Genomic DNA, 17,481 nt, shown 5'->3' on the forward strand with positions numbered 1-17,481 from the left:
CTGGTGGCGCAGTGGTTGAGAGTCCGCCTGCCAATGCAGGGTACGCGGGTTCGTGCCCCAGTCCGGGAAGATCCCACGTGCCGTGGAGCGGCTGGGCCCGTGAGCCATGACCGCTAAGCCTGCGCGTCTGGAGCCTGTGCTCCGCAACGGGAGAGGCCACAACAGTGAGAGCCCCGTGTACTGCAAAAAAAAAAAAAAAGAGAAACTGGGTGGGGGGGCCCGGAAACCCTGCTGCTGCGGGGATGTGGAAGAAAGGGGGGTGGGCGGTCTGGAAGGAGGCTGGGAAACAACATCCAGAGTTTGGAGGGGGAGGCATGGGAGGCAAGAGGCAGGTGGGAGCCAAGGTGGGAAGGATTTCAAGAAGAGAGGGGTCATCAGTGTTGTATATCCTCCGATCATGATCACGGAGGATAAGGCCTGGCAAGTGGTCCATGGATTCAGCATAGAGGAAGTCACTGGGTAACTTGGCAGAAGCAGGTTCAAGGCCTGTTAGAGGCCAAAGACCCATTGCAGGGGTAGAGGACTTGATGTGACATTAAGACGTGGAGATGGGAAGAGGTGAGGCAGGCATTAAGGAGAGGGATGGACCCTCGGGGGGATCAGAACTCCTCTCCCAATAAGGACAAGTTTTGTTTTGACAGTCAGAGCCATCTAAAGATAGGCCAGGAGGTCCCCGGAGGTGGTGAGCACCCTGTCCCTGGAGGTAGACAAGCAGAGCTCTGTGACCCACACTGTCCGGGGACTCTCACACTTAGAGTGGGGAAGGCTGTGCAAAAAAACAAGCCCCATGTCCTTCTCAGCTAGGCTTGGCCGATTCCTTGCATCACAAAAGCCACCTAGAGGGTCACTCTTGCTATTTCTAGTGTCCAGAGAGCCTCCCGCAGGGACACACACACAGAGGTGGTCGTGCACAGATTCACACAGATGCTCCCAAACACAAACTATAAAATCTATCTATATCTCCTGGTGTAAAGGGATCCACAGCTCCTCTCCCCAGGCTATTCCCTTAATTAATTCCCTTACCCCTTCTTTCTGCCATTCCACCGTCACCCCCGTCCCACAGCAGCATCCCTGTGCCGCCTGCCACATCTCCTCCGTCTCTCCGCATCTCTCCCTCCTTCTGTGGCTCTGCCCTTCCCCACCCCCCTCTAGGCCTCTCCAGTCTCCCTCCCTCCTGGGTCCCCCTCCCCGGACTACAACCCCCAGGCGCCCCCAGCCCCGGGCGCTGCGCATGTCCCCTGCTCCCCGCCCCCTCGCGGTTCCCCCCTCCCTCCCTTCCTCCTTACCTCCCTCCTCCCCCCTCCCCCGCGCCTCAGCTCCCGCATCCCTCCATCCAAGCCTGTGCCGCAGCCGCATCGCCACCGCATACCCGGCAGAGCCGAGCCAGGCCCAGGCCCCTGCCCCTGCCCGGCCCTCAGCCCGCCGCCCCTCAGCCCGCCTCCGCCCGCGGGCCCCCCTACAGCGGCCTCGGCGCCCCCCCGCCGGCGCCCCCAGACTCAGGACTCCAGCACCGAGGCAGGAGGCAGGGAGCAGAAGCAGAGGCAGGAGAACGAGGAGGAGGAGGAGGAGGAGGAGCCGTCGCAGGATGAAGGATCGGACTCAGGAGCTGCGGAGTGTGAGCTTGGGGGTGGGGAAAATGGGGGGGCGGGACCCCAGTATTTGGGGAGCGCGTGGGGGTGGAGTGGGGGAGGTGCTGGGACGTGGGGACAGATGATGAGACTGGAGGTTGGTGGCAGGGGCACCCCAATATGTGAAGGCACCTGATGTCTCCAATGAACCTGCATTTTAGGGACAGTGGCTAGAAGGGGTTGGAGGCCATTAAGACACAAGGGGGCAGGAGAGGTCTCAGGGGTCCTGGACACCCTACATTCCCAGGAGGACCCTGGGGTCTAGTCTGGGGGTGGAAAAGAGTGAGTGTGGGAGAGAATTGGAGGGTGCTGTCATCCGCTGGGCAGATATGCTGAATTAGAAGGATGTGGGCAGTTCCTGGGCCAGGCTGAGCCCAGCGAGACCCAGATTTGGGGGCTGCTGTGGGGAAGGACACACGTTGGGACTGACTGAGATGCCAGCACCTGGCAGTGAATGAAGCATGTGTGTGTGTGTGTGTGTGTGTGTGTGTGTGTTGCTCTCCGTGGGGAGGGGGCACCTCTCAGAGACAAGGAGGGAAGGGGTGGCCTCAGGAGATAGCCAGAGGGCCGGGGCCTGAGATAGGGTGACCCCAGAGGTGGGAGAGGGGGTTGCAGGGGAGACCAGGAGGAGGTTCCATGCACAGGGCCATGGAACTGGGCTGTATGACGGGGATCAGGCTCCACTGAGGAGAACTGGGGCATCCTAAGCGGGCAGGGGCGGGCTGGCGTGGGCCTCTGGTCTGCAGGCCTGAAGAGGCCCAGCTCCAGGAGTCGGGCCAGGCAGTTAGCTGTGTTCGGGTGACGGGGGAGGAGGGTGGCACTGGTGTCTGCAGTGAAGGCTGCCATTTGGAGGGGTTGGGGAGTGGGGGCTTGTTAAGAGTGGCTCCTGGGCCTGGGGGGATGCGGTGGGGTGGAGGGTTGTAGAAATGACCTGGGGCCCCGAGGAGGCAGAGCTGACAGCCTGCTGTGGGGTTATGTTAATAAAGTACTAGACCCAACTGATGTAAGCCTGACACACTTCACCAGGAGCCTATTGGTTATTACCCTGGGGTTGTTATCCCATTTGACAGATGAGGAGATTGAGGTTCAGCAACGGGCAGGAACTTGCCCAAGGTCACCAAGCAAGTGGCTGGGAACATCAGACAGGAATCTGGGTTTCCCGTCTGCAAAGTTGATATGCGTCTCTGCTTTTTTAGCCTTCGAAAGAGAAGTCTCAATACTGGGGGTAAAAAGCTCTGTCTTTGGAGAGCCCCCTGGATTTGGGGGTGGGGGACCTGCTCACAGAAAGACAAGAGGAAGGGGCTTAGAGGCAAGTGACTGTTGTCTCTGGGAGAGGTGGGTTGACAGGTGGGAAGGAAGGAGGAACTGGTGGTTGGGGGAGGGAATTTTGAAGGTTTATTTTTTTAAATTAAACTTTGAGTGAATATACGCTCAGGCATCAGGAAAATGACGGTGATAAAAATAACCAACACTCATGTGCCAGACAGTTCTAAGTGTTTTATACACTCATTTCGCTCCTCACAGCAACCGTAGGAGACTGGTACTAGTATTATCCCATTTTATAGATAGGAAAACCGAGGCCCAGAGAGGTTAAGTAACTTGACCAAAGTCACACAGCTAATTAAAGGCAAGCAGGCAGGCTGACTCCAGTGTTGGTGCTCTTAACTCCCTTTCTGTCCCCGTTTTCATCCAAAGCGGGTTGCCATCCATAATCTCATTAGACCGTCACCTGGTAAGGTAGGGAGACTGGGCGACTACTTCATTTTATAGCGAAGGAAACTGAGGCCCAGTGGTTGAAACTTGCCCAAGGTTACACAGCTAGCAAGTGAGTAGTCCGGATTTGAACCCAGATCCACTGCTGCCAAGACTATGCCATGACTCCAAAGTCCCAAGAAATGGAAAGTGGGTCAGGGTGAGGTGGTGGTGGAATTGTGGTGTGATTAGAGAGAGGGGGAGGGAAAAGGCGAAGACAGGGGTGCAGGGAAGGCAGGGGATGGGAGTTCTCATCTGAGTGGATCAGGGACCCCCTGCCCAGAGGGGAGGAATCCTGTCTGCTGGGGCTGCTGGGGGCAGCAGATGGGAGAGGTGGGAGGTGGGGTGGAGGGGCAGAGGGGGCTGAGTGAATGCTGATGGCTCTGGTGTTAGTCATGGCTTAGGGAAACTGGAGATTTGGGAGGGCATGTGTGGGGCGGAAAAAAAGCTTCCAGATACAGGGAGTATGGGGGTCTCCCTGCCAGAGTTGAGAATGAGGAGGCTGGGAGGCAGGAGAGACTAGGCAGGGTGTGGGAGGCCTGGGAAAGGGGTCTCTGAGAAGCTGAGAGGGATGGAAAGGCAGTGATAGGCGGGGATATCAGCCCAGGGGGCCTGATTGTCTTTTTTCAACAGTACTTTGAGTTCCCGAGGGGTTCTCACATCTGTTCATCACATAGCTGTCAAGGGCACAGATTTGGGAGTCAGACTGTCTGGGTTCAAATCCTAGCTTTCCTACTTCCTTTGTGACCTTGGGTAAGTCGCTTAACCTCTCTGGTCCTCACTTTCTTCATGTGTGAATTGGGAGTAATAACGGGACCTGCTTCAGACGGCTGTCCTGAGGATTGAAATTATGCTGGAAGCGCCTAGAAGGAGGCCTCGTGCTCAGCTTTGCTCCATGAGTGTTTGTTATTCCACAGCTGACTCATTTATTTCTCTTGAGTCTCACATCAGCCCCCTGAGATGGGCAAGATGGGACCCCTAATTTATTGGAGTAAATTGAGGGCCACAGCGGTAACCTGACTTGCCCAAGGTCATACAGCTGTTAATGGTGGAGCCAGCGTTGAACCAGGGTTTTCTGTTTCCAGTTCACCAGGCACCTTTGGTCAGCAACTGGGAGGCACTGGGCTGGAGTGGAGGCTGCGACGGGGAGTCAGTTGACTGGATGGGTGTACCAGGGTCCAAGAAATGGGTCCATGGATGGGGCTGAAGAGGAGAGCAAGGGAGCAAGTGAGGTGGAGAGGAAGGTTGCGGGGAGAGAGAAGCCACAAGGGTACGCGTTGTGGGCCGGAGCCTGAGAGGCAGCTGTGGAGTGGGAAGGTGGGGGTGGGGGTGGATGGGGGACTGGGAAGTGGGTGGGGGGAGACCTGAGGTGAGGGAGGCTGGAATTTGAGGGCGGCTGTTCTAGGAAAAGTCATGCACCCTGAGGGCAGGGACTGGGTCCCAGGTGTAGCCCTCAGGTATGGGATAGGCACAATAGGCGCTTTAGAAATGCAGACCTGAAGCAGAAGGAAAGGGCGGCCTCATGTTTGAGGAGAGCGGGCACGGACCGGGAGAACCCTGGGTGATGGGTTGGTATCCCCCAGCTGCGTGGGGCTTGTTTCTGCCATTCAGACACATCACGTTCCCCCTGCTTGAGGGCCTTTGCACTTGCTGATGCCTCTGAATGCTGTTCTCTCTGCCTGGACACTGTTCCCTCTGCCTTGAATTCTGTGTGCTCCAGATTGCGGTGCAGTTAACTCCTCAGGCCTTAGCTCAGATGTCAAGGCCCTCCCGAAAGGCCCTCCCTGATGCCCATTTCTCTCTATCACACCTCCTGCTTTATCTCCCTCTTGCTAAGTAGCACCATCTGAAATTGTCTTGTTCATTTTCCATTGTCTGTCTCCCTCCCCTGGAATGTCAGCTCCTTGGAGGCAGGACCCCTTCCTGTCTTGTTCACCATTGTATTCTCCGCAGCACCCAGAAGAGAACTGGACACTGATCAGAGATATTTGTCAGATGACTGAGGGAGGGTGAGGAAGGGAGTCGGTCGGGGAAGGCAGGGAGGGCGGAGGAGAGAGGTTGGGATGGGAGGACTGGGCTGGATGCTGGGAGTGCGCAGAGGCCTGGGTCAGGGAGACAGATGGACAGAAGCAGGGGGTGCGGTGGAGAGAGGCTGCTGCCTCTAGATCAAAGGATGTTCATGCCCCTGAGAAGCAGGCGTCAGCATGTGTGTGTTGTGTGCGTGGGCATGCATATGTATTTAAACACACACACACACACATACACACACATATACGCTGTGACTGTTTTTTTTTTTTTGGCCGCACCATGCGGCGTGCTGGGATCTTAGTTCCCCTACCAGGGATCAAACCCGCAGACCCTGCATTGGAAGCATGGATTCCCAACCACTGGACTGCCAGGGAAGTCCCCACTCTGACTTTTCTATCACCCAATTCCAGTCTCTTTCCACCTCTGTTTTAGTCACCCTCTCGTTTGTCTCTGTTGACTTCCTGGCTCACGTTGTCCCACTCCCTCCATCCACGCATCTGTCTATGTTGTCTCCCCGCCACTGACACTCCTATGAAGACCTCCGGTGTCTCTGATGGGGAAGGACTGAAGCTAGAGGCTTGGATCTGATGCACCCTGTCCTCAAGGCGGTTCCAGGAGGTGCTCAGGGCCTCCACGGTCTCCCATTTCGTCCTCCTGAGCGCTTGAGGAGCTGGCAATCCGTAAAGAGCAGCGTGCCTGGGTTCCAATCCAGTGCCATTGTGTCAGCACCCCATCAGCTGTATGATCATAGGCAAATTACTTAATCTCTCTCTGCCTCATCCATCAGATGGGAATAAGAAGAGTATCTACTTCATGGAGTGAGTGGCTGTAAGGATTAAACGAGAAATGCAAAGCACTTGTAACAGAGCCCGACGCATGGTAATTGCTACCTACTTGTTGGGTATATGATTCTTACTTTCTTCATTTTGCACAGGAGGAAACTGAGGCTTGAATTGTCCATATAGTGGATGGGAGCACATTTGGTCATCTTTTCTGAGGTAGTCTCATTTGCCCTCAGCCTGTTTTCTTTTAGTCTGGCCAGCTTCTTCCAGAAATGGAGGCCGTGCTCATTATGAAACACACACCTCAGGGCAGGGAGGGCCCACGCATTTCACAGATAAGCTGGGGCCCAGAGAGGGTCTGAGAGTCACACAGCAAGTCAAATGGAGGCTACAACAGCTGGCTTGCTGTCTGGGCTCTTCCTTACAGCCTGGCACGTCTTACTGGTTTTCTGTCCCAGCCACAGGAGTTCAGTGGTACTGAGGACACAGCAGAGCAGACTCTTTAGGGGCCAGGAAGGAATAGAGAGACAGAAGGGAAAGAGCCTGAGATTTAGCACCAGGACAATTCAGGTCCCACCTCTGGCCTTATTTCCTGTGAAGCCTTAGGCAGGGTCAGACAACCTCTCTGAGGCGGTTTCCTCATCTGTAACATGGGGGAGGCAGTGGGTAACAGCCAAGCCTCCCTGAGCACTTATTCTCTCAGGTAGCATCAGGCATTTTTACTGCCTCGTCTCACTGGCTCCTTCTGCCCACCATTTAGGGAGGACTTTCTCGCCATTCAGCAAATGCAGAGACTGAAACTTAGAGGGAAGAAGGCGTGTGGCCTTCCAGCTGCTGACCTGGGCAAGCTCGTTAGCCTCCTGTGACTTAGTTTCCCTATCTATAAAAGGCAGCTATTGTAAGAATGAAATGGATAAATAAACACAGTATGCTTTAGAACAGTGCCCCGCACGTTATCAAATGCTGTGTAAATGTTTTCCACAATTATAGTTATGTTGACCAATGGTCCTTACAGAGTTTTAATGAAGATTAAATGAGATAACAAAAATGCAAGACCTAGGCCAAAGGTGCTATCACACGCTAGTATTTTGCTAGGTTTTTGGGGCGCAGAGCCTCGCCCAGATTGTGCCTTGTCAGGAGGGGACCTGAGAAGGGAAATCTCTGGTGGCAGAGTGGCCAGTAGGAGGCAGCCTGGTCTCAAGCCTCAGAAGGGACTATGGGAGGGACTTCCCTGGTGGTCCAGTGGTTAAGACTCCACGCTCCCAATGCAGGGGACACAGGTTTGTCCCTGGTAAGGGAACTAAGATCCCGCATGCTGCACAGGGAGGCCAAAGAGAAAAAAAAAAAAAAAGAAAGAAAGAAAGAAAGGAGGGGCTATGGGAGGAGGCATGTCTTAGATGTCTCTGATTTCCTGGCCCCTTTCAGCCTGGGTGCCCTTGAGCAAGTCCTTTTCCTCTTCCCCCTCAGACCTCCTGTTCCCCTCATCTTGAAATGGGGACAGCTTTTCTCGAGGGCTGTGGTAGTGAGGATCAGAAGAGATTATAGACGTAAAGGTGTCTGTCAACTGGAGCGGACTTTAGCTGTCAGCTGTCTGTAATTATTACACCAACTAAGTCATCCTTGGGCACTCTACCTTTCCTCCTCTCTCAAGGGCAAGTAAACAGGCAGCCAGGGACACACCAGGGCAGAATCAGGGATCTGGCCCTGGGAACCAAAGGAGAGAGGGAGAGAAATGAGAATTGAGGAAGTCTAAAGTCAGCCTGGGGAGGGGAAAGAGAGAGCAGGAAAGTTCCCAGATACCTAGGCCAGCAAGAGGCCTCATGACCTGTGGGCAGCCAAGCTGAGGGCCAAGTGCTTGAAGGCAGAGAAGGGACAGAGGCGGCGGTGGCGGTGTGGGTGGGTAAATCCCTTGTGTGTCTCTGAGCCCTGGGGGGTGGAGGGCTGAGCAGCTGCAGCTTGGCTCTAGGGGAAGGGGAATCTCGTGAGGCAACTGGCTTTTTGAGGATAGAACATCATGGGAGGCCGGTGGGTCCTCAGAGATGAGCCGAGCATCCCAGAGCCTCATGGAGCCAAGGTCTATTGGTGTGGTTCTGGGTCAGGTGGAAGCTTGAGAAGCCAGAAGTCCCATCAGGGTCGCCAAGCCCCACCTGGTACCACCCCTCCTTCTGGGGGCAGCTCAAATGGAGGCTAGAACAGCTGGCTTCCTGTCTGGGCTCTTCCTTGCAGCCTGGCATGTCTTACTGGTGGGCAGAGAAAGAAGAGCCTCCCTTTCCTGGGAGATATTTGGAGCTTAAATGGAAGTGCTGAAAGTATTCCCCAACATGGCGAGGGGAGGATCCCTGGGGACCATCTGAGCCGGGCTTGGGTGGGAAGCTGGGGTACCGTCGAGAGGGTCCAGCTGGACGTCTCTGTGCTCACGGTTCCTCGGGGTGCTGTCGGACCTCTCTGATTCCAAGTTCACTTGGCTGTCTAGATCACATCTAGGTCCCATCTGGCCCAGTCTAGGTTCGATCTGAGCTGTCTGCCATCAGTCTGCGCGGAGTCTGGTTCGGTCTGAGCTGTCTGGTTTCTGTCAGGTCCTGTCTGCGATCTGCTCGGACCCTGTCGAGGCCCTGTGCAAGCTCTTCTCTTTAGATCCCAAATGGCAATACCCCCCGCTAGACGCTGTGTGGATCCCATCTTGATTTCATTCAGGCTCTGGTCATGAGATTCTGTCTGAGTTTTGGCTCGGTTTTTTCTGGAAATCAGGGTGAACTGTTTTGTTTGTTTGTTTGTTTGTTTGCGGTACGCGGGCCTCTCACCGCTGTGGCCTCTCCCGTTGCGGAGCACAGGCTCTGGACGCACAGGCTCAGCAGCCATGGCTCACGGGCCCAGCCGCTCCGCAGCATGTGGGATCTTCCCGGACCGGGGCACGAACCTGCGTCCCCTGCATCGGCAGGAGGACCCTCAACCACTGCGCCACCAGGGAAGCCCAGGGTGAACTGTTTTAAGTTTCCGTGGAGGCTGATTAGGGCCCCAGATGTAATTAAGCTTGATGGGCTCAGCTTTTGCCCTCAGACTTCTGTCCCGAGCAGAGTCTTGAGACTGGAGTTTGGAGCACTGGGGAGCCCTTCCTAACCCCCTTTCCTCCTTCCCAGCTCTGAGTGACTGTGCAGACCGTATGCTCAGAGAGGCTGGGAGAAGAGCCCCAGAGGGCCCTCCCGAATGTCCCTGGGGGCAGAGGGACCGCTGCACGTCTGTGTGTCCACATGTGTCGGCAGGCAGCTTTGCTGTGGGTCTGTGTGGGTGTCAGTGGGCCTATTTCTGTGTGCCTTGTGTGTCAGCCCTTCTGTCTATGTCACTGGCCTGTCTGGTGGCGGCAGTGGCAGTGTGGGTGGGCAAATCCCTGGTGTCTCTGAGCCCTGGGGGTGGAGGGCTAGCAGCTGCAGGTTGCAACCGGGAAATCCAAGCAAGTGAGAGTAGGTGGGTGTGAAGTTGGAAGAGGCTGGATGAAAGCAAGTGAATGCACGGAGGAGAGTGGGGGGAGGGGAAGAGAGTGGGTGGGAGGAGGGAGGTCGGGGTGCTGACTGTGTCTCTCATCCAGCCCTCCCCTGGCCGACTGCTTGCTTAACTCGGCGCCTGCCACTGGCAGTGAAGTGACCTTGCATAGGGGACTAGGGGACGTGGCTGGTCGCGTTGGAGGCTGGAGGGGAAGAGAAGGGAGCAAATTGAAGCCTGGCAGGAGCGGCTGGGGGGATGGTAGAGGGGGGGTCAGGCTCCTGGGACGCTATTCCAGACCCCTTCTCGCAGCCCAGAGCCAATTACCGCAAGGCTGACATTTAGCTGGTTGTTACAATATGGAAATACTTCCATACTGGTTGGTTAAAGCATCTGTCCAGCGTGCCACCCGCCTCCAGGGTGACTGTACTCACAGGACCACGTCTACCCTTGAAACGGTGCCTTTGGCTAATTCCCTCCAAGGTGTCCTTTGGGCTGTCAGGTACCCGGCCTCCGGGACTCTGTGCCACAAGACACCCAGGATTCGTTGTGACTGCTTGGTGCCCCAGCCCCCTGCATGTGACCCTTCCCAGGACCCCCGCTCTGAGCCCAGAGCTGGGAGCATCGGGACTGCGCACAGACTGCCTTTCTTTGCCTCCCAGGCGAAAGACAGCGATGATGAGGAGGAGGTGGTCCATGTGGACCGGGACCACTTCATGGATGAGTTCTTTGAACAGGTAACAGAACCTAGCCCCCAGCCAACAACTTCCTTCTCCCCGGCCCCCGGCCCCCACCCTGCTCTCTCTCCTCCATCCCCTTGGCCTTTTACCAACCCCTCTGGGTCTGGCCCGTTTCCCTGAACCCTGACTGAGCCCCCTGAATCCCTTTGTCTGGCCCGACGACTTGGCTGGGTATAGCCGATTTGCTGCCCCAGGTGGAAGAGATCCGGGGCTGCATTGAGAAGCTGTCAGAGGATGTGGAACAAGTGAAAAAACAGCATAGTGCCATCCTGGCCGCCCCCAACCCGGATGAGAGTAAGTGCTGCTGCCGGGTGGCTGGGGGCTGCGGGCAGGAGTCTGGGGTCCCACCCAGACATCTCACCCGCCCCTCACCTCCCCTCAGAGACCAAACAGGAGCTGGAGGACCTCACTGCAGACATCAAGAAGACGGCCAACAAGGTTCGATCCAAGTTGAAAGGTAAGGAATGCCATCCCCTGCCTAAGGAGGAAAAAAACTCTGCCCTCCATTGGACTAAACAGGCCTCTCTATGAGGAGTGTCTACAGACTTCCAGGAGCCAGATTCCTAAACACTGAGAAAGCATAAAACCCGAGATTTCCCAACTTGCTCCAGATGCCTTGGAGAAAGATATAGACATGACAGGGAAATGACAGAGAGGAGGCTTTCTGTCCAAATTGCATCTGAGCTCTGCTGGTTCCATCAGCAGGAAGGTCCACCAGGAAAATACAGTCTTCCAGGTGGGTTTAATTTCACGAAGGCCTCATTTCTCCAGAACAGTTGCTGGACATAGCGCTAAGCACCCAGTAGGTGGGCTCGGCAAATGCTTCTGAATTGGTATCCTTAGCGCAGGACAGATTGGACTGTGTGGCTGACATCAGGGGCTGGCAAACTTTCAGGAGGGACTTGCCAAATGCTCATGTATTCACTCTAATTTAAGGACTTGGGTGCTGGTAATAACCACCTTCCCCCAAATCACTGTGGGTTGGGAACCTCCTTGTCTGCTGGTGCCAGGGCAATAGCAGTGTTACCATGATGCTAATTTGTATGCTTATGATAATTCAGCATCAGAAAACATTGCCGAACACGTTGAGGCACATTGCTGGGGGAAAGGAGTCATGTCAGATGCCTGGCCCTGAGCACAATGACCTTGGTCCGGAGAGATGAGGACAGGGACTCCGTGCCCTCCTGGACTCAACAGAAGGCCATATGTGAGCCTCCAGTGTTGATCTGTAAGCCCTTTGCACTCAGGAGAGCGTGCTAGAAAGCAAAATGATCCAAACTGGGAGCACACTGACTGCAAATCCAGACAGAGGGAGCCCACTTCCATCACCAGCTCATTCTGGACAAGTACCCTACCCTCAGTTCCTCATCAGTACAGTAAGAACTACTAAAGCAATTTCAAAGCTAGATGTTTTTGTTGTTGCTGTTTGTTTTTGTTTTTTGGTAGCAAAATCTTTTTTTCCCAAGTGAAATCTTACCCCAAATGCCAATACATACAACACATAAAAGTCAAGCTGTTCTGGCTGACCTGGGGTTGGGAGACCCAGAGCCCTACCTGCCTAGCCTCCTCATCACCCCCAGCAACAGACCCCTCTGAGGTTCCTTCTCAGAAGCAGGGTTCCGTGGGACACAAGTTTAAAAATCCCTGGGCTCAGCAATTTCTTTGAGCCCATTGAGCTCTGACATTAACACTCTTTATAAGACCATGAGGAGGGCTGTATGGTTTAGGAGTTCAGGAATCGACCAAGAAAGAAGCTAGGAAAAGTGGCAGTGGCTCAGAGGAGCTGACCCTCCAGAGCTCCAGAAAAAGAGAGATCATCTTCTCCATCTTTCTCAAGCTCTGTGGCGGCATGAGCTCCGGCATTGTGTGTGACCTTGAATGAGTTGTTTTCTCTATTTCAACCTCAGTTTCTAGTCTGAAACCTGGGCTGAACTCCCAGGATTACTGTAAGAAGTCAATAAGACCCTGTAAAGGATCCCTTCCTCCTGGGCTTGGCCCCAGCCCCAAGTCTGACAACAGGGTCCCAGTCTGAGCCAGAGATTCCAACATTCCTGGGTGTGTGTTTCTGGACTTTTCCCATAACAGCTGGGCCAGAGCTGTCGCTCAGTCCCTGTCCCGCCATCGCTGGCGGGGGAGCGTTGGGGTGCCATCCAGCACCGTGCCTCCACCGCTGCCAGGAACGGAGAAGCAATGTTCTCGGGAGTGGCCCGGAGGCTCTTCCAGGTCTGAGAGGGCCTGGTGATTCATCCCTGCTGCATTTTCCTAGCACAGTAGCTCTTACCCTCAAGCTCTTTTTTAGAAAATCTAAGTAAGTGTGGGGAGTGCATGATCTAGAAGCAGTAATCCCAGTTAATCTGTGTGCTTTTCCAGAACATCCTTTAGAAGTGGGGATTCCTGGGACAGGGATCACTTTGTAAGACGGGGGGAGCTATTTTCTCTGTTGGAACATCCATCCACTTACCCTAGAATTTTCCAAGGAAAGGGCAGCCACTAGAACCTGACCCACTTGAAAGTGCTTGCCCTCCACCAGATAAATCCCAGGGTGGGTTCCTGACCCTTTTCTGAGGCTGCAAAAAGCAGAGAGTTCTCCCGCCCCCCATACAGGGGATGTGGACTGAGGGGCTGGGCAGGAGTTACAGCTGTGGGACTTTCCAAGACGCAATCCTTCCACCAGAACAAATAGCGCCCTTCTGTCTGGTGACCGACTGACCCTCAATATCCCCTCCTACCTGGTTTCCAGGCCCCCTCAAACATTGGTCCCTTTACCCGCTGGCCTCCTGCCTCCCCACCCTAGACTCTTTACTGTCTGCCCTCGCCTGGGTATGACATCCGTTCACGGGCCTGGGGGGCCTGCCTCGGGGTGTCCACCCTTCATATGTCCCAGACCCCCGCCCCACATGCGCCGGGTCTCTCGCCCTCCCGTCACTGCGTCCTCTCGCTCTCCCGTCACTGCGTCCTTTCTCCCGCAGCGATCGAGCAAAGCATTGAACAGGAGGAGGGGCTGAATCGTTCCTCTGCGGACCTGCGCATCCGCAAGACCCAGGTAGGAGGCAGCGGTCAGGCACGGTCAGGGTCGGGGCCGGGACCAAACCGCACTGGACCGGACAGGGGAGGGGCCCAGGCTGGAGACCTGCCTGTTGGGCGTGGGCGGGCCAGAGCAGGCACTAGCGTGGGGCGTGGCCAAGGGGGAGCCTGGGCAGGGGCGGGGCTTGGGGCGGGACTACAGCGGAGGTCGGAACCCGGCTACATCTCAGTGCCCTAGCCCGGCCTTGGCTGGCTTGGGCGTAGGATGGGGGTGCTGGGGTATGGGACTGCACACTTGCGAGGGCTTGGGATCGTGGCATGAGCTGAAGAAGGGGCCGTAGGCTAACTCAGCCCCTCCCGCCTACTCCATCCCTCCACGGTCTCTGCTCCCTGCCTCCTGATGTGTCTGTACCCCCCACCACAGCACTCCACACTCTCCCGGAAGTTCGTGGAGGTAATGACTGAATATAACGCGACCCAGTCCAAGTACCGCGACCGCTGCAAGGACCGGATCCAGAGGCAGCTGGAGATCAGTGCGTGTGACATCTCTCCCCCGCAAACTCCCCAGACCTGTCCCATACTCCTTCCAGGCCCTTCCCCTCCGTGGAGGGGACTCGTGGCCTGAGGCCGGATGGGAGGGTGGGCTCCCGAGTCCCTGCCACATCCCACCACCTTAGGTGTCCAGGCTGGCCCAGTCGCTGAGCAGCGAGTCGTTTCTCCCCACAGCTGGAAGGACCACGACCAACGAAGAACTGGAAGACATGCTGGAGAGTGGGAAGTTGGCCATCTTCACTGACGATGTAAGCCCCGCGTGGGGGTGGGGTCTGTTTTTGGAAAGCATTCGCCTTTCCTTCCCAAGCGTAGGCTGAACTCAAGGTCCTAAGTCCGCCGTGAAATAACAAGCATCGGGAAGTCTGAACCTGGAACTGGGGAATTCCATGGGGGCAGAGCAGGAAGTACCCTCATAAAAATGGCAAACAGTAAGGTGCCAGGCCCCGTTCTAAGCACATTTACCTACTAAACTCATTTAATCCTCACCACAAGCCTCTGAGGGAGTCGTGTTTCACAGATGAGGTAACCTGATCCAGAAAGGTTAAATGACTTGCCGAGGTCACACAGCTACCGGCAGAGCAAGGATCTGAACCCGCAGTCAGGACTCTTCAGTGCTAAGTGCTAAGATACACTTCTCCCTAGTGATGCGGCTCATTTCACCAAGTGACTAATTTGCCTACGTTTTGAAGGTTTTCTAAAAAATCAGTTTTAGTTTTGCTGAAGTTTGGCACACTGCCCTGCGCTTGTCATCTTATATGTGAAAGAGATGGGCTTTCCCCAACTGTAGTTCTTCTTTCTCTTTCTTGACTTTCACCCTGGCTGACAGGTTCTATCTCCCTTTCAGCTTCTGGTGGCAGAATGACTCTGGTTTAGGTTTCTAGACCAGCGTTAAAGTACGTTCAATGACCGTCTAGCAGTTTTCAGCAAATTGCTATTTAGAGAATTGATCTTTGTTAAATTAGCTTTGAGCAAATTGATAATGGGCCAGTTAGCCCGGAGCCCTCCCAAACAGCTCTGCCCAGGCTGTCAGTCTGTCTGAGAGTGGAGGGAAACCTGGTGAGGGGTTCTAAGGGGATAGAGCTGATCCCTGCCAGTTAACCCACCATCATTACGATGCAGGGTGGTCGGTACCTTGCCTGAGGGCTGAACAAGATGCAGACAGGCCCTAAGGTAGTAGTTAACTTCTAGGGTTGGCAAAGGCTTCCTGGGGGAGGTGGCATTGAGTTGTGTGCCTTAAGAGACAGGGAGCATTTGGACACGGGGAGATGGGCAAAGGACATTCCAGAAAAAGGGGACAGACTGAACAAAAACAGAGAGAGTGGACCACTTGCCAAAGAGCCATTGGATGATTTGGGCTCTTAGGATTTGGGGAGATGAGGACAGAAAGGGAGATGGGGCCTTGACTGCTAAGGTAAAGGTGTGTAGCCTGTGGGTGGTGGGGAGCCTTGGAGGGCTTTAGAGCAGAAGAGTGTCTGGATGTGGTCTGAACAGTGAGTGGTTTGGAAGGTGAGTGGTCTGGCTTCCGTGGGGAGGAGATATATCTGACTATGGGTTAGAGTCTCTCCCACTGACTCTTGAGGGCTGCAGAGCATTTCCTTATTATTTCTCCCCCGGCCCATATCATGGGGGCTCCAGGGCACACTGCCTTCTCATCTGGGCCTCCTTTTCTGCTTCCACTCTCTGCTGTGTCCCCTTCCATTATCCTGTCTGCCTTTGACCAGATGGTGGCCCCCAATCCTGACAGGGGTCCAGGACCCCTGTCTCCCTTCCCAGGGCCTCCCTGGTGTGTGTGATAGAGACAGCCCTGGGCTGAGATGGCGGGCTCAGGGCAAGTTTTCCTTCTTGTAATTTAATAGATGTCTCTTTAGTGCTTCCTGTGTGCCAGGTACTATTCTAATTGATACACACATAGTCATTCACTTAGTCATCGCACAACCTTGTGAGGTGTGAAGTATCTGCATTTTCTAGGTGGGGAAACTGAGGCCTGAAGAGGTTAAACAATTTGCCCATGGTTACAGCTAGTAAACGCCAGCCAGGTTCGAACCCAGACGCTCTGGCTGCAGAATCCAAGCTCTTCCGGGAGTGAAGGGTGGTCTGCAGCTCTCCTCCCTCTTCCCGCCTGCCCCTCCCCTTTCACCCTAGATCAAAATGGACTCACAGATGACAAAGCAGGCGCTGAATGAAATCGAGACAAGGCACAACGAGATCATCAAACTGGAAACCAGCATCCGTGAGCTGCACGACATGTTTGTGGACATGGCCATGCTTGTGGAGAGCCAGGTACTGCCTCTGCCACAGCCCTCGGGGAACCTCACCCGGGTCCCCGGGATCCCCTCTTCCAGCCCAGCTCCCACCCCATCCTATGCATGTATCGTCTGCAGGGCGAAATGATTGACCGCATTGAGTACAACGTGGAACATTCCGTGGACTACGTGGAGCGAGCCGTGTCTGACACCAAGAAAGCTGTGAAATATCAGAGCAAGGCCCGGAGGGTGAGCCGGGGCAGGCGGGCCTGTGGAGCAGGTGGGCTGGAGCCGAGCGGGCGGGGCTGGGCTCAGGCCAGGGCTGAGGTGAGTGATGAAATCCCACAAGAGGCCTTATCTCTGGTTCTGACCTCTTCCTTTTTCTGTTTTCTCTCCCCTCTTCTTTTTCCTCACACCCTCCTCCCCATCTGTCTGTCGGTTTGTCTGTCTCTTTACCTCTCTGTCTCTCTGTCTCCTCCCTCCCTATCGCCCTTCCTGCCTGCAGAAGAAAATCATGATCATCATTTGCTGTGTGGTGCTGGGGGTGGTCTTGGCGTCATCTATTGGGGGGACGCTGGGCTTGTAGGCCCCCCACCCCTGTCCGTCCCAGACCCTTCCCCACCACATCGGGAGCAATACCCCCACCACCCCTTCACTCCATCCCCTGCTCCAGGCTCACCCTCAAGACAGACCCGGGCAGCACCTGCAACCTTTACCGCCTGTCAGACCCTGGAGTCCCTGGACCTCCCCCCGCCATGGACCACCCCCCGACCCCGCACGTAGATAGCAGCAGGCGTGATTACACGTGCACACCAACATGCATGCCGCCGGCACATGCTCGAGACGTGTGGACTCCCCAGCGTGTGTGTGTACGTGTGTAGATGTGTGTAGAAGCACCAAATCGCCCTTTCTGCCCCCCACCTCAAGTCTGTGTGTCGTCTGAGCTTTCCCCCTTCCCCTGGGTTGTTGTGTAGACTGTGGCTGGGTGTGACACAGCAGCCATCAAGCCCCACTCTTCTGTCTTCTGTGAATAGGGGTGTGTGTGTGTGTCTGTGTGTGTGTGGCGCCACAGATCCGTGGACACACAGTTTGCCTACATGGAATTTTGTGTTTGAGTGTTTAAATCCAATGTAACAGCACCTCCTCCACTGACACCCCCCCTCCCCCATGTCTGCTACAGATGGGGCAGGTTGTGAGTGTACAGAGGCTCACACCAACATTCCCAGAGGATCCAGGCACAATGCACACGCAGGCC

At 55.3% G+C, this 17,481-nt stretch overlaps 1 protein-coding gene across 2 annotated transcripts; it reads left to right on the forward strand.

The window, feature by feature from the left end:
• The first annotated feature begins 1,529 nt into the window (after window positions 1–1,529).
• On the forward strand, window positions 1,530–17,124 carry STX1B (syntaxin 1B). 2 transcript variants are annotated; one of them, XM_065893547.1, is made up of 10 exons: window positions 1,530–1,615; window positions 10,330–10,404; window positions 10,602–10,701; window positions 10,790–10,864; window positions 13,377–13,450; window positions 13,856–13,964; window positions 14,158–14,231; window positions 16,126–16,263; window positions 16,365–16,475; window positions 16,732–17,124. In XM_065893547.1, the coding sequence occupies exons 1-10, from the start codon at window positions 1,586–1,588 to the stop codon at window positions 16,810–16,812; spliced, it is 867 nt and encodes a 288-aa protein (XP_065749619.1). In that variant the 5' UTR covers window positions 1,530–1,585; the 3' UTR covers window positions 16,813–17,124. The 2 variants fall into 2 exon arrangements, with proteins under 2 accessions (XP_065749619.1, XP_065749620.1); XM_065893548.1 differs by lacking the exon at window positions 16,732–17,124 and having other exon boundaries at window positions 1,586–1,615; window positions 16,126–16,262; window positions 16,410–16,452.
• Window positions 17,125–17,481: the final 357 nt, after the last annotated feature.

Source organism: Phocoena phocoena, chromosome 15 (assembly GCF_963924675.1).
Source record: "Phocoena phocoena chromosome 15, mPhoPho1.1, whole genome shotgun sequence".
Lineage (NCBI taxonomy): Eukaryota > Metazoa > Chordata > Mammalia > Artiodactyla > Phocoenidae > Phocoena > Phocoena phocoena.

Coding starts and splice junctions, on each gene's coding strand:
- STX1B (XM_065893547.1), top strand. CDS start 1,586: ATGAAGGATCGGACTCAGGAGCTGCGGAGT. Junction 13,965..14,157: donor CCAGAGGCAGCTGGAGATCA/GTGCGTGTGACA, acceptor TTCTCCCCACAG/CTGGAAGGACCACGACCAAC. Junction 16,476..16,731: donor ATCAGAGCAAGGCCCGGAGG/GTGAGCCGGGGC, acceptor TCCTGCCTGCAG/AAGAAAATCATGATCATCAT.